Genomic DNA, 20,464 nt, shown 5'->3' on the forward strand with positions numbered 1-20,464 from the left:
ACTGGCTGGTGTTTTTTGCTTCATACTCATCCAGAATGCTAATCGCAGCCAATGCAGTGGAGATGCTAACAACGCAGGCTCCAAATTGTCATCAAATTGTCCCCAGGCTCTGTTGAAGGCCATATGAATATGAAGTCAAATAACATCACTTGTACTCTATCCTGCGTCCCTAAACACAAATGTACATTTTCCAAAAATCAATGAAAACCTTACTCTTCACTAGAGCTGCAGAGATTAACAGGTTACTTGTCAACTAATATATCAACCGCCAACTATTTGAATAATTGACTAATAGTTTGAGTCAAAATTTTAATTCCAGCGTCTCAAATATTATTCCTTTCTGGTTTCTTTACTGCTCTAAACCAGTAAACTGAACATTTATGAGTTGTGGACAAAACAAGACATTTGAGTATGTAATCTGGGGCTTTGGGAAACATATTTCATCACCTTCTGACATTTTACAAACAAAACAACGACTGTCTGATCTTTAGTTGTAGTCCTACTCTTTACTGAACATCTTTGTGGTGCACAGAGCTGATAAATTCTCCAAAATCTTATAAAGCTGGTGCAACTTCTCAGTGTCATTTAGATGAAGTAAGGCAACTGTTGCAGGAGAAGTGCCCGAGCCAAACACACACACGCACACGCATGCATGCACACACACACACACACACACACACACACACACACACACACACACACACACACACACACACACACACACACACACACACACACACACACACACACACACACACACACACACACACACACACACACACACACACACACACACACACACACACACACACACACACACACACACACACACACACACACACACACACACACCAGTGTGACAAGGGAGGAGATGATTAAATCAAGCATTAAATTGAATGAGTGTGAAGGAGCGCAGCTGGAGAAACCGGATCCAAAGCAGTCTGGGCCCAATGAAATGATGCAGGGGCTAAACAAGATGCTATTCATTAGACCACTACTTGAGAAAGCTGGGATTACTGTCTGCGACCTCAATTACCCCGACTCACTTCAGACTTACTCAATTCATAAACTGTACTCGTCCGGTTCCGCCAAGAAAGACAGATCTGCTCGTGGTATCCCTGCCAGACTGATAAAATGAGTATCAAGTGACACGCTGGAATCCTAAGTGTGTTTCGTTGAAAAGCCTTCAGTGATGCTTCTGTTGGCTGAGAGTGGGGTTGCAATCACACCATGATACCGCTGATTAAAAGCAGCATTTTTGGGAGGATGAAATCCGAACATGAAAAACACCAAACATGGTGATTTATATGAAACAATCAGCTGCTGGTGTGAATAAAGTGCAGCCAAGAAACGTCTCATTACCACACTGCGCGCCAGAAAGACAAGTTGTATATCCCACTGCAGGAGAGAGCGGATTTCCTCCCACACCAATAATAATGGCAGAGGAATTTGCTCACCTTGACCAACAGGCACAATAAAACCAGGGCAGGACAATAAACAGCGGCATGGGGCCTCTCTCAAAAACAAAAGGCTCCATACTGCGTGTGAGTGTTAGAGGGCAGACACTGTGAGAGTAGCCTCTCTCCCACCGCAACACATGCACCAAAACAAACCTTGTGTTTGGTTGCCGTGGAGACAGCCGGGCCGGTATTGCAGAGCACAGGGCAGAGGAAGTACTTAGTTGAACTCCTGCTGCACCGCTGATATACGAGAGAACAAAAGCCGCACATTAAGGCCTCTCTCCATGTAAAATCAACAACGCTCCCACGACGTGGAGCCTGTGCAGATTTTCTGGCCCATTAGCTTCGCTGGAGCATAGGCCCTACTTATTCTGAAATTTATACCCTCGTATGAATATTGAAGGACATAGTTCACTGCAGGTTTTTGTTAATTCTCAAAACCTCAAGCCACACATGAACATTTCCAAGTGCTTTTCTCAAGCGAGACGTTTGCGGTGTTGCCTGGGAATAAAGTGATGAAACTCATGGAAACACTGAAACGCTCCTTACACTCAGCTCTGTCGAAGAGGCAGCTCTGTGTCTCTGTTGCAATCTGGCACAGAGATATCTGAAATGGTGGAGTGATCTTAAAGAGGTTCCATATTATGCTTTTATTCAGGGTTATACGGGGATTTGGGGTTTTCACAGGAACATGTTTTCATGTTATAATGTTTAACACATTTATCTCAAACATACTTTCCAGGTTGCAGCGTCATTGCAGCCGGGGAATAACTGAAACTAGACCGTAGCTGCACTTTTAACCTATATACAGGATGGTTGTGACATCACGATGGTAGAGTGGTCCTGACGGCTCGTTTAAAGACGGTTTCTGGATTCAGGCTGTTTGCACATCTCTGTGGATTGAGTGTTTTGACACTTTTACAGTACTTGTACAGCACCTCGATCTGTTCTATAATCAAAATAGCCTCTCCATTTTCACAATACATATTGATTATTTGAGGGGTAGTACAGCGGCATCTTGTCAGGACATTTGGCAAAATGCAATTACCTTTTGCTAAAGTAGGTGTTCAGGTAAAAGAACGCAGATGTAACTGTGTTTGAAAATTATATTATGCTCCAACGAGATCCACGATAACTTTGAAGAAAATAATAATTTAGAGTAATTTAGTCACTGTAGCAGGCAAAAAATTCAAAATTGTAAAAATGATGAGAGACAAACTGCATTAGGTGAGAGCGAGTTGCTCATGTTAGTTAATATATGAGCTCTTTATATAAATCCCTGTATCCTGCTCGTGGATATAAGGAGTACACACAAACACACTAAAAATGAACAAGCTGGCTGCTGCTGAGGTTTTTTATAACTGTGGAAACATCTTATCACAGTAAACAGGATACAGTTTCCACTGTATAAGGGCCGATCCAACAGTGATACTACCTCAGCCTCCTGGCACGCTGCGGCGCATGTAAACACGCTGATTGAAATGTGATTACACAGTAAGCGGAGCAGTAGGTTGTTTGAGAATCTGAGAAATGCGGAGCTTCCCAGGATATTTTTCTTTTCTTGTTGGCAGATTTTGATGCAAAAGCAAAACATTGGTTTCCAAGCAACAAACTCCCACTGTTGTTAATAATGGGATGAATTTGGAGGATATCTGGGACCGCAGTGAAAAAGGTTTCTCATCCGCAACCAGTACAGGAGGTACTCCACTATTAATCATCTGTAAAATGCCCTCTAATTTACTAGATTACAAAAACAATTGCAGATTAATTTTCTTTTTTTCTTTCCACTTTTCACTGGGTACATAAATTAAATGTTAAATTAATAATACAACAGAACCACTGAATTATAGTATCATTATATCAATATCGAGTTACTATGAGATCATTCTGATGGCCTTCAATAACTAAAAAATAGCTTTTTTGTATTTTCAAGTGCAGCAGTGTGTGTGTGTGAATGCAGTGTGGTCATAAAATAGGATTTGATATCATCTAGTGGTCATCATCAGTACTGCAGCAGAGCTTTACTGGGTTACAGGCAACAACTCGCCGTATCTTGTGTGCATATAACTGTGTATCCCATCGCCTTCACCCTTCTTCCTCATGTCTTTGCTGTAAGTCACAGTACAGTCTCTAACAGTACAGTGTCACCACTCCTTGTCAGGCTTCACTCCATCGTTTGTCTCTGATTTACCGCAGATACCTCTAGAAGCATTCCGACGACCAGGACCTACAAGAATCCCCAAACCAAAGGGCTCCGTTTCCCAGAAAGGCACAAACGGCACGGCAGCGAACCTGGGAGTGCAGAGCAAGAGTCAGCCGCCGCACACTCATCCAGCCGCTGGGAAAGAGCCCCACACACACCTCAACAACCGAAACAACAACAACAACAACAACCCAAATCTAGTGAACCGCAAACTGTGATACGTTTAGTCTCTTGGTCAACAGATTTTTATTTTAGAATAACAGAAGGTCATTTTACATCATGCTCGTGGTAGCTTCAGATGTTAAACTGAATATCTAAAAAACTAAAATGACTAAAGATTATGTGGTGACTGTAAAAGAAAAATAACTATATATAATAGTATTAAAATGTGTCAAAAGTACGGCTTTATCCGTTCATTTACTATTAAAACTGTTCCAATGTTCCTTACCCCTCATCTGTGGTGCTCTTCAAACTGTATACTACAGCAGATTTTTGTGTCAGTATGTTTAATGTACGCACACCGCATCAGCTGTAAATACACCAATAAAACATTTTAGAAAGTAGTTCTAATGTCACAGATTGGTGTGAATTTGACTTCACTATGATCCCAGTAATTGAAGTGTAAAGCTAGAACATTAAGTACGTTATATGTTGAGTGGATAAATGTTTCTTTGTGCTCCCAGCATTTGTGACAATCTCTAAGTAGTTTATCTGCTGACGTGCAGATTATGACTCGGACGTTTATCCGTTTCTAGGGATGGTGCACATGGATATTTTTTTTAAATAAGTGGCAATAATGTACATAAGTGTATAAGTGATGTGTTGTCATGCAACTCCTTGATAGTAATGATCTCTAAAATGTGACATCTGTGTTATTTTTGGTTATGAATAAAGACTTTTTATACCTGGAGCAAGAGAAAAGTCTCGGGTCTGATTATAAAAACAAAACACAACAAGGCAGCATGACTCATAAAAATAAACACTAATACAATCTGTAATTTGAAGCCAATTAACAAATGAAATTAAAAGGGAAGAATTGTAATATTTAGCTTTATTAACACTGAAAACTTTTAATATATGTATGTTGATAGTTTGGAAATTTAAGCACAATGTACAATGATAAACAACACAAATAGGATATTAGTGAGGCGATATCGTGACAGGTGGTTAGTTATGGATATTATTATATTAAAAGCCAACAATTAATGGTCTGATTGTCAATTTTGTTGAGCTAACTTTGGTTTAATTCTGGTTTAATGTCAAATGAATGAATCCAGACCGCGCAGTGTGAAGATCCGTAACAGCTCCTGTATTCATGCAGAAATATTCATGTGTGTTTTTGAGCAGGGTGGGCTCCAGATTAAATTTAAAGCTCTCAATACAATTTAAAGCAAGTACATGTAGACTGTTTAACACAGAGCTGCTTTACACAAAAGACAAAACAAGACAGGACCGGCACACACACTTCTATGATCCCCTGTGACCCACACGTCGACATTCTGGAAAACTGTTCATAAAAGAAGTTGTAACGAAGCCGTAACAGCCGTGTTTTTAGCTAGAAGAGGTTCACTGCACTAAAGTACAGAAATAATGACCACATTTTATTGAGCAACATCATCACGCTGTTATGTCCAAGTAAAGGCGTCCGTGGAGAGGGTCAAACACGTTCAGCTGTCGTAGAGTCAACACTGTTTTTGAGTTAGTGAGCGACTCACGCAGTATGTTGAAATTTAGAGGAACCAAGACGCAGGTTATGCATCGTAATACGTTGAGCCTTCCAGCTCATGAAAAGCAGGATTGTGCAAAATGACAATGTGACAGAATATATAATATTTCAAAGACAAAGCATATTCGATTAAGTTAACGTTAAGGAGTTATTGTGACTACAGGATTACCTCTGGACGTACTATAAAGGTGGAAGTGAGACTCCAAAACACCATTCAAATAGTAGGAGGTCTCTGTCTTTACATCATATCGTGGTGTGGAAATGTGTTGCAATTTCCTGATTGTTTTTAACAGTGCTGTCCTAACCTCCTCTTGTCTTCCCTGTGGGCCTTCGTGGTGCCGTCACGGATGTTCTGACAGAGCCACGTTGATGGCTGAACGCAGCACAGACAGGAAGTGCTCCCTCTCCTCAGCTCTCTCTGTGGCACAAACCCAGGAACGACAAGGACCCTCCAGGACAAAGGCGTGACACACATCTACGGAGAGAGACATGAATAAGAGCTGTAGCAACATTCAGCATAAACTTTACTCTTTAAGTGGTAAAAAAAACTCACAGCGCGTATGCACGATCTCTCTGACGGCCAGGCTGCTGAGAGCCACAGAGGCCAGGAAAGTGTGTGTGCTCTGGTGAGTCAGTGTGAACGGCGTGTGATGGATGTTTCGCCGTGTCAACACCAAAGCGTCGTTAAACAGGAACAGGCCCGCGTCAGACACCTGCTCGAAGGTCCTAATCACGCACACACATAAACACACAAAGAGCAAAAATAATTACTTGATTAGGTTCACAATCTGTAAGCACTTATCCGGACAACTAGAGGAAGAAAAATGGTTGACCTATGTCGACTACAAGCCAGATTGCTCCGTTTTAGAGGAATCTCTTGGTCCCTGTTGAAACAAACGTCGCCTCTTGAGAAACTCACAGATAGAGTTCGGAAGAAAGCTTCTGAATTTACGAACATCTGGAAGATGTTTCTGGAAGGAATTAAATAAACTAATCTATGTGAGGAATGTATGCTGTACTCTGTTGTATGTTGGTGACTTTTACTTTACTTTTACTAATGTTTATTTACATATAATAAATAGAGCTGGGTCTGTCTGACGTTCCTTTCTGTTATAGTGAAGGTTTGCGTTGCCACCGTACTCTACGGGGGAATTGTTGGGTCTGTGTAAATCATAAATAAGTCATAGAGTGTGGTCTTTACCTACTCTGTAAAGTGTCCTGAGATAACTCTTGTTATGATTTGGCCCTGTAAATAAAATTGAATTGAATTTAATTGAATATAATTGTAGGTTTACCTATTGATTTTCTTATTATCACTTTATATGCTGCTATATGTTTACTTTGGGGTAAAGTTTATTCCTGTAGATACAATGTACTAAATGTGTAAAATCAATAAATATATGCTATTAAAAAGATTATAACATTGTGCAAAGTTTTCCAATTGATGTGTTACTAGAAAGTGATACTTAATTTGTATAATACTTAAATCCAAAATTGAGCATACATTTATACATTTTGTTTCTAAGTTAATTAAGCTTTTCTGAAAATGATTGAATTCATGTAGGATGTGCTCAAAATATAGAAATCAGTTTGGAATGTAACTTTAAGAACTGAGGTCGATAAATATGAGTAAAAATTAAGATAATGCAAAAAAGATGTATTTATTGTACATCTACACAGTGAGTAGAAATCACCACAGGGTAATGATTCGTGTTGTTACCTGAGCGAGTCAGGGATCTGTTCATCAGGGCTCCTGAGCAAAGCAGCATCCTGGGTTATTATCAGCTGCCTGTTCCCTTCAGTGAGGTTCTACACACACACACGCACGCACATGCAGACACACACACACACACACACACACACGCACACACACACACACACACACGTACGCATGCATGCACGCACGTACGCACGCACGCACATACACACGCACACGCACACACACAGACACACACACACACAAAAACAACAAAATGAAACCATACACTAAACTTGGGAAGGGTATTAAAAATATAGACTAAAATATTCTTCAACCACACACACACACACACACACAAACAAACACATGCACACACACACGCACGCGCGCACACACACACACACACGCACGCACACGCACACGCACACGCACACACACAGACACACACACACACAAAAACAACAAAATGAAACCATACACTAAACTTGGGAAGGGTATTAAAAATATAGACTAAAATATTCTTCAAACACACACACACACACACGCACACAAACAAACACATGCACACACACACCCGCACACGCACACGCACACACAAATGCACACACACCACATAAGCTTATATTGTTTTGAGAGTGTGAGAAACAAAAGAGGGAGCTGTGTTTTACCGGACAGCCTTGGATCATCTGCTGCGTTTCCTCCATCAGCCCGTCTCTCTCCGAGTTACGCTTTAACTTAAACGGACAAAAACATCTGTGTGTTCATGAAATGCTACTGATTCCACATTTAAAAGCAGCGTGAAGTACGGACTCCTCCACTCCTGTGTCAGAGCTGTACCTTTTGTATGAATTCTCTGAATCTCAGCAGCGTGATGAGGGCAGAGGATAGGTGTGTGTGGTCAGGGTGACCGCTGTGCGTGTGTAACGACAGCGTTTGGAGCAGAGTCACATACTCCTCTATTCTCCACACTGGACACAACAGCAGCTCCTGCAGGCTTCACACACACACACACACACACGCACACGCACACACACACACACACACACACACACACACACACACACACACACACACACACACACACACACACACACACACACACACACACACACACACACACACACACACACTTAATAGTTATTCGGTCAGGTATGAAAAATAATTGCCCTGGAAACAAATAAAAGACATACAGTAAGTGTGCGTGTGTGTGTGTGTGTGTTGTTACCTCAGCATGTGTGTTGCAAGAGTTCTGTCTGCTCTCTTCAGGAAAGCCCGAAATTGAGGCTTCGTCTCCCTGCACTGACGCATACACACAACATCATCCGCTTACATACTGTACTGATGAAACTGTGGATTACATCTGAATTAATTATACCTTCACAAACCAGTTTAAATGTACCTTGTCAATGGTACGGAGGGCAGTGGTGTAGTTGTTGAGGTAGTTGGTGTAGACTCTGAGTTTCGAGCACAGTTTTACAAACACGTCCCCGACGCACTGCTCGGCACCCCACTGCTGCAGCCGGGCTTGTAAATCCGTCTGAAACACCCTGCAGCAAACACACGCACGTCCATCATGTCCACGCAGAGGGACGCAAACAAGACAGTAACATACAAACATTTGTGTGCGTACCTGTTGAGCTCCAGTATCTGTGTGACGGGGCTGAGGACAATGTGGATGTCGGCCAAGCTTAGAATGGCTCTGTTGGAGTTGAGAGCTGCTGTAAGAGGCTCCTGGTACACCTTCAGCACAGAAGGAAGGGAGGGTAGCAGTCAAATATCTGGATATTCTAATACTGACTGATCTCTGAGCCTCTGCTGCAAACACCAAACACTTGCTGAGCTGCTGGTTGCTCTAAAAACATCTAAAGTATCCTCCCAAAATCAGATTTTAATAATAAAAAGGGGGAAAATAGGTCATGCAGCTGCAGAGCCATCAACCAACACTTAGTTAAAAAGCTATTGCATAAACTTCCCATCGTTTGCTCAAAGGTCCCAGTTCCTATCAATTGTCAGTGATTGTTTTTCTTTGGCGGCAAAAACATTTGTTCAGTTTCAGAGGAAATATTTTGAAGACGGTTAACTTCATGTTGAGTGGGACTGCACCTGAAACAATAGCCTCTCAGCAACTTCACATGTGATGTGGTCACTACTGCCTTTTTGTTTCTTCATGTTATAACCTACTGATGCCCTACCTTCAGGACAGCGCCCAGTCTCCCCAGATAAAGACACTCGCTGTGGTGGAGCTCTCTGGCTGCTGCTCCTCTCCACTCTAACGCTGTCTAAAAACAGAGAGAAAGAAACAAGCTGTAAAGGTGAAGTGTGCTGCTTTAACCTTCTCTAAATGGACATGTTCAGCGCAGACACACACCTGCGGTAGCTCAGGTATCGGGCCAAAGCATTTCTCTAAACTTTGTGGTTCTGAAGAGAAATCATGTGCCGCTCTGTGTCTCCACTTTCCCCCTCCACTGCTCTCCTCTCCGTCCTTCTCCTGACTCCATCTTGTCAGGAAATCAGCCAGAAACTCCAGAGGTCGTGTCTGAAGATGTAATAAGAAACACACGCTTGGATTGACTGTTATCCACGGTTATAAGATCAAACTTTATCAGTTTTCTGTGCATTTAAAAAACCTCCTTTACAGTAATTTGCACCTCTTCTTGTCTGGTGAGGGCAGTGAGTCCTTCAGTCAGAGCCTCATCTAGATCTTTGGACACGCACAGCTTCTCAAGGCAAATTTCCTCCCACAGAAAGTGACCTATAAATATATGAACAGATTCCTCAAAAGGTTTACAGGACACAGAGCATACCGGCGTGTGTTTAAACCTGCCACAAAACAGCTGTGTGTGTGTATATGCATTTCAATCTGCATGCACGTGAAACCCACCCAGAGCTCGGCCCCTGGCCTGGAGGCTGAGCCGCTGTAGCTGTGGCCCCAGGCGGCCCCTCAGCTCCCCCAGAGCCTCCTCCATCCACTGGGCCTGTCTGCACCAGCCCTGCAGTACACTCTCACACACGTACTGCAGAGGCGGGGAGGATGGTTGCTGATTGGAGAGTCCGGTGCACACGCTGCTGTCGGACCACTCACTCAGGACTGGGAGAGGGTGAAAAAACAAAAACAGTTTCATTGTGGCTTTAACGTGATGCTTAGCACTAATTTTACACTCGTGTTGGGAACTGTAATCACTGAATAATCAAGGAACATTACACAATAATTTATATTTGTAGTTAAACAGATATTTTGATGGAAGTTTGGCCAAGAATAATCCAGATGGTAGCACAATTCCTTGTATAAAATTAGGGAAATTATCCTTTTCTTGTTGTCCTGCATTTGGATAACTGACCACAGCCAGCACTAACACTAGCAGTGACAAATGTGCACAAATACGCTCACTGTGTTTCCTGTGACTTCCTCACTATAAAAGCCATCCCCTGTTTTGCAAGTAACAGCAGCAGTAAGATTAAAACCTTAAGGATTATAACTCAGTAATTCAAGAAAGTCAAAACATCCCTGTGAGCCAGGAATCACATGAGGCGCCTGCTGACTTAGATGTTTTTTTGGAGGTGTCAGTGGGAGTTTTGACGTCACAAAGAGCACATTACTAAGCTTGGAGGCTCTTCACAAACATTTTTCAATTGAAGAGTCGGCCTTGTGTATGGATGACTCACTGTTCTGGAAACTTCCGGTGGCAAGACCCATTGGCGCCCGAACTTCCAGAGCAGTCAGAGTAGAGAGAGTCTGGATGAGAGCGAGTCCTGATGCTGAGGAAGAGAGGAGCGAGAGAGAGAGAGAGAGAGAGTGGGAATGAAACACAGGGAGACAGACTCACAAAGTGTGTGTCAACATCTGTGTCTATCTACCAGAAGCAGCCAGCGGGGCGAAGATGTCAATCCCTCCTCCTTCCTCGGCTGGTGCCACCCAGCCACAGAGTTTCTCCCAGAATCCTCTATGGTCGGAGTTCAGCAGAGTCCTCTCTGACAGGCTCCAACCTGAAGGGTCAGAGGTGAAAAAAATAAGGTCTTAGAAGATGTTAAATCCTTTTAAACTGGGCAACATGCATTTTCAACTGAAGCCAAACAGACAGTCTGACTTCTTACTGTGCTGTGACAAATATAAGGGTTTTAAACGATATGTTCTGAGTTTATCCATCTCCCCAATACTCAAAAAACACACCTATGCATGTGGGGAGAAATCATCAATCACCAACCAAAATATTCAGACTGTTGCCATACACTAAGAAAAACAAGCTTTGTAGTCCAGTAAATGTTTCTAAATGATTACATCTGTGTTTAAAGGCTTCGTTTTCTTGGGATTATTTCGTTTTCTTGTGCAAAATGCAATTTTTCAGTATTATGTAACTTAGCTTGGCAATAATATAATGTGAACATTAAATTGAATATACATAAGTTTCTGGTAAAATACTCTCTTGAATGTTAACTTCACATTAATCACTGTACCACAGAGTTATGTTGTAGAAGTGTAAACAAATACATTTACACATAGAGATGAACAGAGACAGACAACCATTCCCACCTAAGGGCAATTTTAGAGTCATCAATGAACAGAACACCTGCACGTCTTTGGACTGTGGGAGGAAACCGGAGAACCCGGAGAAAACCCACGCAGACACGGGGACAACATGTCACCCACAAATAAATTTGTTACATAAAAATGTGTATTTAATACGAATTAAAATCAGGGCTCAGTGATCTGGTGTGTGATAAGTCGATGTGTAATGTAAAATCAGTGTAAGATTTAGGATGATTAGTCGTGGGCCAACACTTACACCAAGGGACCAGGATAGCCTGGAATGATTGTCCAAAGAATTATTATAAAATAAGCCATGAAATGGTGTTAGCAGATGTGCTTCAGAGAATCCTGAGAGATAAACTTCTAGTTGGACTGGAACTAACCCCAGCAGTGTTTCCACACATTAAGATACACAGGATTATTCATTCTCACTGTGAAGCAGATGGATTTCCTCTGTTGCTCCTGGAGCTAGTAGGCCCAGTCTCTGAGCTCTCTGCCCAGAAATCGCCCTCTCCACCTGGGTTAATAAAGCTGAGAGAGTCCCTCTGTGGTCGTACAGAACCACAGTCACTCCTGCCTTGACACCACTCAGCACCAGCTAGAGAGGAAGAAAACACAATGTTCATCTTCCTTTTTACACATCTGCTCTCTTCTCATACACAAAAAAAGGTGATTTAAGGCTGTCTCTCTGATAAGACCCTGCATTTGTCTTTACCTCATAGGCAGGAATCCTGTTGGAGATCAGCAGTAAGAGGGCAGGAGTGGGCAGATGGATGGTTGCGACTGTGTGTGGTGGTGCAGGGCTGCTGGTGAAGGAGGACAGCGCTCCACTGGCTTTGTTCAGTCTTTCACTGAAAGATAAGATGGAGGTTTGCCTTTATAGTTCATATTATGGTTGCATTACTATATCATTGCCTCAAGTGAATGTGCCATCGTCAGACAATCACCTCCTAGGACTGGAGGCCCGGACTCGATCCCAGCTCTGAGATGCAGTCATGGGCTCCCCCCTGTCCTGGCTCAGACAGAGGCTTGGAGACCAAACAGTCCTTGGAGGCCAGGAGAGAGAGGGCCAAGAGCTGAACGTTATTCCTGAGCTGGGCCTCGGTGTCAGGGTACTTCCACCTCTGGCTCCTTCGGGCTTTGTGAAGCTGCCCCAGGCTCTCCTGGTTCTCAGAGAGTGTCCTGCAAATATAAACATTATATTTCTCAAGATAGTTCAGCTTCATTTTGACACCTTGTCACTTCTTTTTTTTACTCACTCTTCTCTTCCTGTAGTTTGTCTCTGATCATCTGCCTGACCCTTCTCTCCTCCCTCCTCTCTTCCTCCTCCTCCGTCACCCCTGTGCTCTGTTGGTTGAGGGTCCCGTACAGCTCGTACGCCTCCCGGGGTGTGAGCCAGTCCAGCGCGGAGACGCAGGACACATAGTGATTCTTCCACGCTCCAAATTCTTTCTCTACTGGAGTGTAAGGAAGGAACCAGCCTTTTCTGATGCAGCGGCTGGCCCAGAGACAGTCCTGGGCAGAAAGAGAAAATGCCTCAATGGAAGTAGCTGGGAACTCCAGTAAAAACCCAATCTCTCTTTTCTGGGCCTCTCACCTGCTCAGCGAGGACCCTCCAGTGCCAGCTGACTTGGGCGGCAGAACAAAGGTCACGAGGGGACAGAAATGACATCACATACAGGGACAGGAACCGTGGCAGCACCGATGTGAAGTCCACATGAGTCACAGGAACCGTCTCAGTCAGTAAATCCCTGCAGGACCTGCTCCAAAAAAAACACGCTATAATTACAGATTCAAACAGAGATTAAATCCTTGAGTCAGAATATAGCAGTTCACCAACGCGTATATACAAAAGTATAGAAAAAAACACCTTACTTCAGCTGTGACTTGGTGCAGCGTGTGAGCAGAGAGTGCAACAGATGTTTCCTCTGTCTGTCAGTCCACAGGTCAAACCAGTGCAGCACCAGGTTCGTCCTCTCCTCAAATAACTGGGAGGGAATGACACCAAGAAACTTTGGATACAGCCAGTGATGAACGTACGGAAGGTGCACCTCTTTGAATAAGAGTCTGGCTGCTTTACCAAAAGCTGCAAAGCTGGCTTCCAAAACACTGATGAAGATGTATTGTACTGAAACATAAGATAGAGTTCTTCAACCAACGTACGGGAAAAAAGAAAGATTGAAGTTGTGCTTTAACATGGAAATCAGTTCATCAATCCTGTCCAGGGTGGACCCCGCCTCACACCCGATGTCAGCTGGGATCGGCTCCAGCCCCCCCGCAACCCCAACAGGGACAGGCGGTGGAAGATGGATGAATTAATCTGTTTCTCTTTTAGTTCAACAGCACTGTGTTGAATCAAAAACCCGACCGATCTCACAATTACATCTCTTATTTGTGTAACGATGTCCACTTCTCCTGATTTTTACCCTCTGTATACCCGTGGGGTTTAATGATGTTTTACATTCTGACATTTGACACTCTTTTGTTGAGATTTCTTTAATAAGCCAAACAGTCTGTTCCTCTTTATGTATTTGTATTATGTATTATGTATTCCTCTTTGTATGTATTTTTATAGTTTGTTTTTTGTTTGTGCAGATGCTTCTTTTACTTTATCTTCATCAGGGGTCAAGCAAGAATTCTTGGTTGCAAACCACTTTTTTATGCATTTCAAACTTTTCCAAACCAAGCAAAGAACCTATAGGATAATCACATGAGTGGTAATTGAGACATTTCATTACATCTGTATCACCTACAGCGGCACATGTCTGATCTAGATGTTATGGCACCATCTTGTGGTTAAATTAAAATACACCAATCAAGCAAAAATCTAATTCTGATACATTTCACAACAAACTGCATCAAATGTAAAAAACAATTAAACTTCACTCGTCTGCTTAGTAGTATTTATTTGTGCTGGTGCTCAAATGGTAACGTGAATATGGGATTAAAGCTCTAAGTTTCAGGAGAAAATCACATTTGCACTCAGTTCACAATGCTGCCTCCATGATAAAACAGTGTCATTCATCTTTTGTCGTGACAGTCTGTGCACCTGATTCAAATCAGTGCGTTTGCGTTTGATTGTTTCATGTTTGCATCATTGAAAAGTGTCTTACAGTGGACAGTATGTGCTGCAGTGTATGGTTATCTGGACAGCCCTGCCATCTGGTGGCTGTTATTAAAAATAAATGTAGTAAAGGTTTGGAGTACGTGTGTCAGACCTGCATGTTGCTGGTCTTGTTGTTGAGGGGAGTCCAGGTGCTGAAGCGGGTGTCGGACCTCAGGTTGCGGACTCGCTGCGGCTCATAGTCGGTCCCGTTGAGCTGCCACTGCTTCACCGAGTGAGGCGTCGATTTAGGGTCCATGTCCTCACACGAGAGGACAACCGGTTAACCCGATAACTTGTGCTTAACTCCCATTCACTGTCAGATCCAGCTCTCTAATAAGTCAGTGCTGCATACTGACGAAGAACAGGACACCGCCTCTGTGCTGCTCTGCTGCCGGTCACCATAGAGACGCATCAACAAGAGCATGGGCACATTCCTTCACACTGCACATCCCTCTGCACGTGAATAAATAACGACATGGGTCACGTCTATGATCATGAAGCAAAACCATGTCAATACATGATGCCCATGCTTACAACTCTGGCACTTGAGCTGCCAAATGTCTATCAATAATCTATAATATGCTTTAAAAATTAATATATAATGTAATTAATGAGTGCATTGATTCATTTGTATACCTACTACTACTACCCACACCACACAACGACTGAGGAAAATATGGAGAATTTATGAAGAAAAAAGCTGAAACACAATCTTAATAGTCATGTTACTGCCGTACATGACTTTTAAGTGTGTAGCTTGGAGAAAATGTCAGTGAAATCAATAGAAAGTGACAAATGTCCATCTCAGTTTCTCAAAGTCAAAGGGCATGTCTTTAAATAGATATATCTTTTAAATTAGTACAGTTTGATATAATAAGAAACAGAGAGAGGCAGTACATTTCCATGTTTGAGAGGATTAAAGCAGCATTTTATGGCATTTTTGCATGAAAAATAACTCAATATAAAAATACCTATCAACATATTTTTTGTTGACTGGCTGTTGCAGCTCTGTTTACACAAAACATCACGCAAAGATGTTCCAAAATGATGCCTTTGGCTGTGGGTTAACTTAGAAAAGAAAGTACCTAATTATTATGAAAAATTAGGGGGGGCATGAAGTGGCTACACACAAGCATTTATTAATTCAATAAAAATAAAAATCACCAAACAGGTAAAACACTTCAAATATAATCCCCCCCCCCCCCCCCCCCCCCAACAACACTGGTTAAAATACACAATGAGAAAAAATAAAGTAGGATTTACAATCAAAGCAGCATCACATGATAATCTTTAAACACAGACACCTGTTCTATAGAAGTCCATTCAAAAGGTTAGAACCCAGAAGGCAAAAATGATTAAAGAAAGAAAGAATAAGGCATGGCTGTGATGTCAACATTTGGATTATTCAGTAGTTTCCAGCGTCGCACCAACACACCAGTGATAATGTGCAGGTGTTTTTGCATGTTGCATGGATATGTGCAAATATATTCAACACTGAACGAAGGTGTTGGAGGTGATCGGGCCACTCGCACGGAGCAAGAGATCATACGCAAAATCACAATCTGGGGTCTCCACTTACTTTCTTACTCTGCATGTTTCTGTGTTACTTTAAGATTCAAGGATTTTAACGAGCATTTAATTTTAAGGCTTTTATTGTCTCAGCTAAGATATAAGCTTGTGTTCAAAGCTCTATGTTGATAAGGTTAGAAATATAATCCATGTTTGTATATTCTGATAGTTTAACTCTTCACTTTGTGACGCTACGGTCACTGACTGACCTGTGACTGTGGATGAGACAAAGTGCAATTCATGTGTGAGACTTGCAGCCAGCTTTTCACACTTTTAACAAAGCTGTGGATGAAGTCCTTCCAAAGACTAAACTAGGTGAGTGCTTTATATCAGTATCACTTTGGTTAGCAATGTATTGCGATTCTAGACTATTCGGAATTTAGTGAACTGACTACAACGTGACTTTAAACAGGGATGCACCAATAACGATATGTACAGTATAATGTACTGTAGGTCAGGCAGTAGGTTAAGCTCTCACAGACCACCCTCAGTTGTCATGTCATGTCATTGAAAGAGAAAAGATTAGAAGTGTTTTCTACTCAATATTAGCCACCGTGTTCACCGCTCACTGTTGGCAGTGAAAAATAAGGCTGTTAGTGCATCCCTGTTGTGACATCGTACAATGCATCCACCCTGCGGTGCAGGCAGGGAACGCTGGTGCCCACAATACTTAAGAGAAATAGTGCCTCGAGCTTGCTTCAACTCCACCTGATCCACCGCGGACCCTCTCGGTGGCGTGGGTTCGGGTCGGACGGGGTTGAGAGGAGAAGAGAAAATCACATACTGGCAGTCCTCGGGATCTCTTGGGAGTCAGCTAGATTCAGTTTCTGACTGGAGAACACGGGTAAAGGAAAAAACACAGCCAAAAATCCAGAGTTTGGAACAAGATCAGTGCTGGGCGGACAGGAAACATGAAGTCAAAGGGGTGTTTTTCTTTCATTTTTAACGCCTTTAAAAAGCATTAAGGACTAACATGATGCTTGAAGAAGGATACATGGAAGAACTCAGCTCCTCAAGCTGTGGAGACAAATAACATTATGATCGTATTACACATGTCAGCAGGTTGTGTGGCAACAATGTCTGATCCCTGTATGTGTCCTGTTCAACGTGCATTAAGCAGCAAGTAAAGAGTTTAACCCTCAGGAAGGGAATAAGCAGCTAAAGCTTTGCTGGGATGTTGAGTATTTACATCACATCACTGAGCAGCTTTACACAGGACGACATGTGCAACAGAACAAGGAGCTCAGGTTATAACATCAGGGTGTCTTAAAAGAATGCTACTGCTCATAAGAAAACATACGGGATGAAAGCAGAACATTTTACTAATCGTTCCACTGCAGTCTTACATTAAGAAGTAATTTGTCCATGTTGGTGTCGCAGGCCCCTTTCCTCTGGTCCTCGGGCATTTCGTCCACCTCGCTGTAGAGGTCAAAGTGCAAACGGGCCAGCTTCTCCTGCATTTCTCTCACGTGCTCCATCTGGCCAATGGAGCACTCGTTGCCTGACAGAGAGAGAGAGAGAGGGGAGGGGGGGGACTTATTCAGCTTGAGAAGCAGAAATTAGCAAGCATTTAAGAGTGAGTTAATATGATCTGTAATCTGTTGCTACAGCTCTTTAAGGTCGTGCACGGTTGTTTCCATCTGAAGATACGTAGTGTACAAAGTATACTGTCTGTATGTCTGTGTTTGTGTCTTTCTGTCTCTCTCTCTCTGGCCCCAACTGGTCAAGACAGTCCTCCATAGAGCAGGGTCTGTTCGATGTTCCTGCCTGTTAAAAGCAGGGTTTCTTGTTCCCACTGTGTGCACAAGACTGCTGGATAAATACTGTGTAGATATTATTTTTATTATTATAATAGATGCTGCTCACGGAGGAATTGTTGGATCTCTGTAACTCATATATACTTCAGACTCAGAGTGCGGTTGGGCCCTACTCTACAGTGTATTGAGATAGTTTTTGTTATGATTTGACACTATAAATAAACTGAATTTAATATGTGGGATGTTCTGAAGTCCCTCTGAGGTCCAAGTTACCAAAAGCTTGTAGTTTCCCTGAGTGGAAGTCGTTGAGGAGACTGAGCAGACCATTCTCCATCTCCTGGACATCTGACACATCAGTCAGAAAGGAGTGCTGGATGGTGGGTGCTGCTGGGCCCTGGTTCTGGTTCGGGTTAGATTTACCACCAGAGCCCGGGTGATGCCTGGGTTTGTCTTTGACTCCCCTGCGAGAAAAAGACATAAAATAAGGCATTAAATAAAGTATTTCCGATGGTGATCAAACAGTCAGAAATCAACAAACTACCTCACATAGTTTCATTATATTTCGGAGAAAGATACAAAAGTATCACCTCCTGTTTTTGCTCTTTTGGCTCCCGGTGTTGTGGCCGGCGGAGCCGACGTGACGCCCCCCGGCTGCAGCGCCGCTCTTCCGGGCAGAGCCCCCGGCCGGAGCCGCTGTGTTGGTGCTGGGGGTCCTGGGACTCTTCCTCTTTAGCTTCCGCTCCTCCATAGCAGCTAGCCGGCTAATCTTCAGACTGACCCGATGAGAGTGCCCCTGTTAGGTTAAACACCACAGACATAAGCCGATGGACACATTCACTCACAGTTGTAGCTGGGATTATGGTATTTGGTCTGTGGCACCGACAGACAGTCCACGCGATTCAGAAACGTGCTAAAACATGGTAAACGCGGATGTAGCCCGCAGGCTGGTGTAGCTGCTCCGAACACTTCCTGTTTTGGTCGAACGCAGCGGCCCCAATCATGGCCGCATTCCAAACCTAAAATTAGTCACCATTCAGATTATGGACTCAAATAAAACATGGCATCTCACTGAACACGGTGATGAGTGCAGTGTTTTTAACTATTAGAGTAGCACAAGAGTTCTTACTTTTAATATGAGTCAGCCTTGACTTGATAGAAGTGTCGTAGAGTAGCTCAGAGATCCCTAAACCACGAATTGGGACGCGGCCCAACAATCCATTATAGTGTTGTGGAATTTCTTTAATTTCAATTCAATTTAATTTTATTTATAGTGCCAAATCATAACCAAAGTTATCTCAGGACACTTTACAGAGTAGGTAAAGACCACACTCTATGACTTATTTATGATTTAATTGGCCCAACAATTCCTCTGTAGAGTACGGTGGAGACGGAAACCTTCCCCAGGAATATCTTTCAAAAATACTGTTTGTTTTTTATAAATTCCCTTCTGTATTTGAACATTTCAAATTAATTTCTAAGAAGACACATTAGTAATATAGAAATTCAAATTGATCAAATACAGAGAAATGCATTCTAATTCTCACACTTTAAATGTTTTTTAAAGTTGTACGTTTTCTTTTAAGTGTCTGTATACTTGTATTTTATTTGATGTCATCATGGTTAAATGTTTCTCGTTGTCCTGATCTCAGTTTCATTGCAATGAGCTAAGGTCAGATTGGACTTTACAGTTAATAAAGTTAAATATTTATAATGTCAGACAAGTTAGTTGTATGGTAAGGACGTCCTCTTACCCGGAAGGCTGGAGTAGAGCCGAAGCTGTCAGCTAAGAAAAGGTAAGAGGACGTCCTTACCATACAACTAACTTGTCTGACTTGTTCTGGATAAAGAAGACATTAGGAATGCAATCGATTTAAATATATATTACCATCCCCCAAAAGGATTTCTCTCTTTCTTCTTAAACAAACTCACTTTGTGTCACTGAGCTATCTCCCCACATGTTCACATATTCAATCATTGCCATGAAGTCCTGGTTTCCCTCTTTTGTAGATAATTGCTGATGATCTGGTTGTATATATGCTGTTTAAATTCTTTGAATTAGCCCTCCACAAAGAGGACTTTCCCTTTAACACTGGACCATTTAACTGCACCTGACGTGTAGTTGCAGTGAATAACCACAAGGGGGAGGTAAGTGAACATCAAATACCGACCCCCTCTCTTCCTCCCCTTCTTAATTAATGTAGTATTAATAGCTGATAAACTTGCTGATAAAAGGCACTTTGTTTATTTTAATTAACTGTGAATTTTTGGAAAAACATAAACTTTATACAAAATGCTGATTGATTGAATTCCAGCGACCTATTCAAGCCTTTATTAGTGGAGAGTAAATGTTTCCTCGCTGAATAAGAATGAAAGTCTGTTTTTTAGGGTGCTGCTGTCTCGAATAGCTGCATGTATAACT

General features: G+C 42.4%; 3 protein-coding genes across 4 annotated transcripts in view; 1 reads left to right on the plus strand and 2 right to left on the minus strand.

Annotated features, from left to right (window-relative positions):
* filip1l (filamin A interacting protein 1-like) overlaps positions 1–4,447 on the plus strand; it is a 66,312-nt gene extending 61,865 nt beyond the window's left edge. The window contains exon 6 of one of the 2 annotated variants that reach the window (XM_083938188.1): positions 3,657–4,447. In XM_083938188.1, coding sequence (XP_083794314.1) covers positions 3,657–3,881 — 225 coding nt within the window. In that variant the 3' untranslated portion in view covers positions 3,882–4,447. The remainder of the gene's footprint in view (positions 1–3,656) is intronic. The other variant, XM_083938189.1, reaches the window with a different exon arrangement.
* Positions 4,448–5,730: 1,283 nt separating this feature from the next.
* Positions 5,731–14,975, minus strand: ect2l (epithelial cell transforming 2 like; the record flags this gene model as incomplete). Its single annotated transcript, XM_083937977.1, has 21 exons — positions 5,731–5,864; positions 5,943–6,115; positions 7,110–7,198; positions 7,757–7,822; positions 7,926–8,082; positions 8,314–8,387; positions 8,488–8,635; positions 8,719–8,828; positions 9,281–9,367; positions 9,457–9,624; positions 9,737–9,840; positions 9,970–10,176; positions 10,752–10,844; positions 10,944–11,072; positions 12,046–12,211; positions 12,329–12,464; positions 12,561–12,795; positions 12,873–13,128; positions 13,211–13,373; positions 13,489–13,601; positions 14,832–14,975. 21 exons carry the CDS (start codon positions 14,973–14,975, stop codon positions 5,731–5,733), a joined length of 2,952 nt encoding a protein of 983 aa, XP_083794103.1.
* Positions 14,976–15,858: 883 nt separating this feature from the next.
* Positions 15,859–19,003, minus strand: ccdc28a (coiled-coil domain containing 28A). The gene is made up of 5 exons (XM_083938293.1): positions 18,633–19,003; positions 18,319–18,506; positions 17,635–17,789; positions 17,283–17,305; positions 15,859–17,119 (listed from the first exon to the last, which is right to left on the minus strand). Exons 1-5 carry the CDS (start codon positions 18,791–18,793, stop codon positions 17,065–17,067), a joined length of 582 nt encoding a protein of 193 aa, XP_083794419.1. The 5' UTR covers positions 18,794–19,003; the 3' UTR covers positions 15,859–17,064.
* Positions 19,004–20,464: the final 1,461 nt, after the last annotated feature.

Source organism: Echiichthys vipera (assembly GCF_963691815.1).
Source record: "Echiichthys vipera genome assembly, chromosome: 23".
Lineage (NCBI taxonomy): Eukaryota > Metazoa > Chordata > Actinopteri > Perciformes > Trachinidae > Echiichthys > Echiichthys vipera.

Bases quoted from the DNA above. Each gene is read 5' to 3' on its own strand.
- ccdc28a (XM_083938293.1), bottom strand. From the start codon at position 18,793: ATGGAGGAGCGGAAGCTAAAGAGGAAGAGTCCCAGGACCCCCAGCACC. The intron at 18,507-18,632 runs GTGATACTTTTG...TTTTTCTCGCAG, and splicing joins CAAAAGAGCAAAAACAGGAG to GGGAGTCAAAGACAAACCCA. The intron at 17,120-17,282 runs GTATCCTTCTTC...CGTGTTCTCCAG, and splicing joins GAGGAGCTGAGTTCTTCCAT to TCAGAAACTGAATCTAGCTG.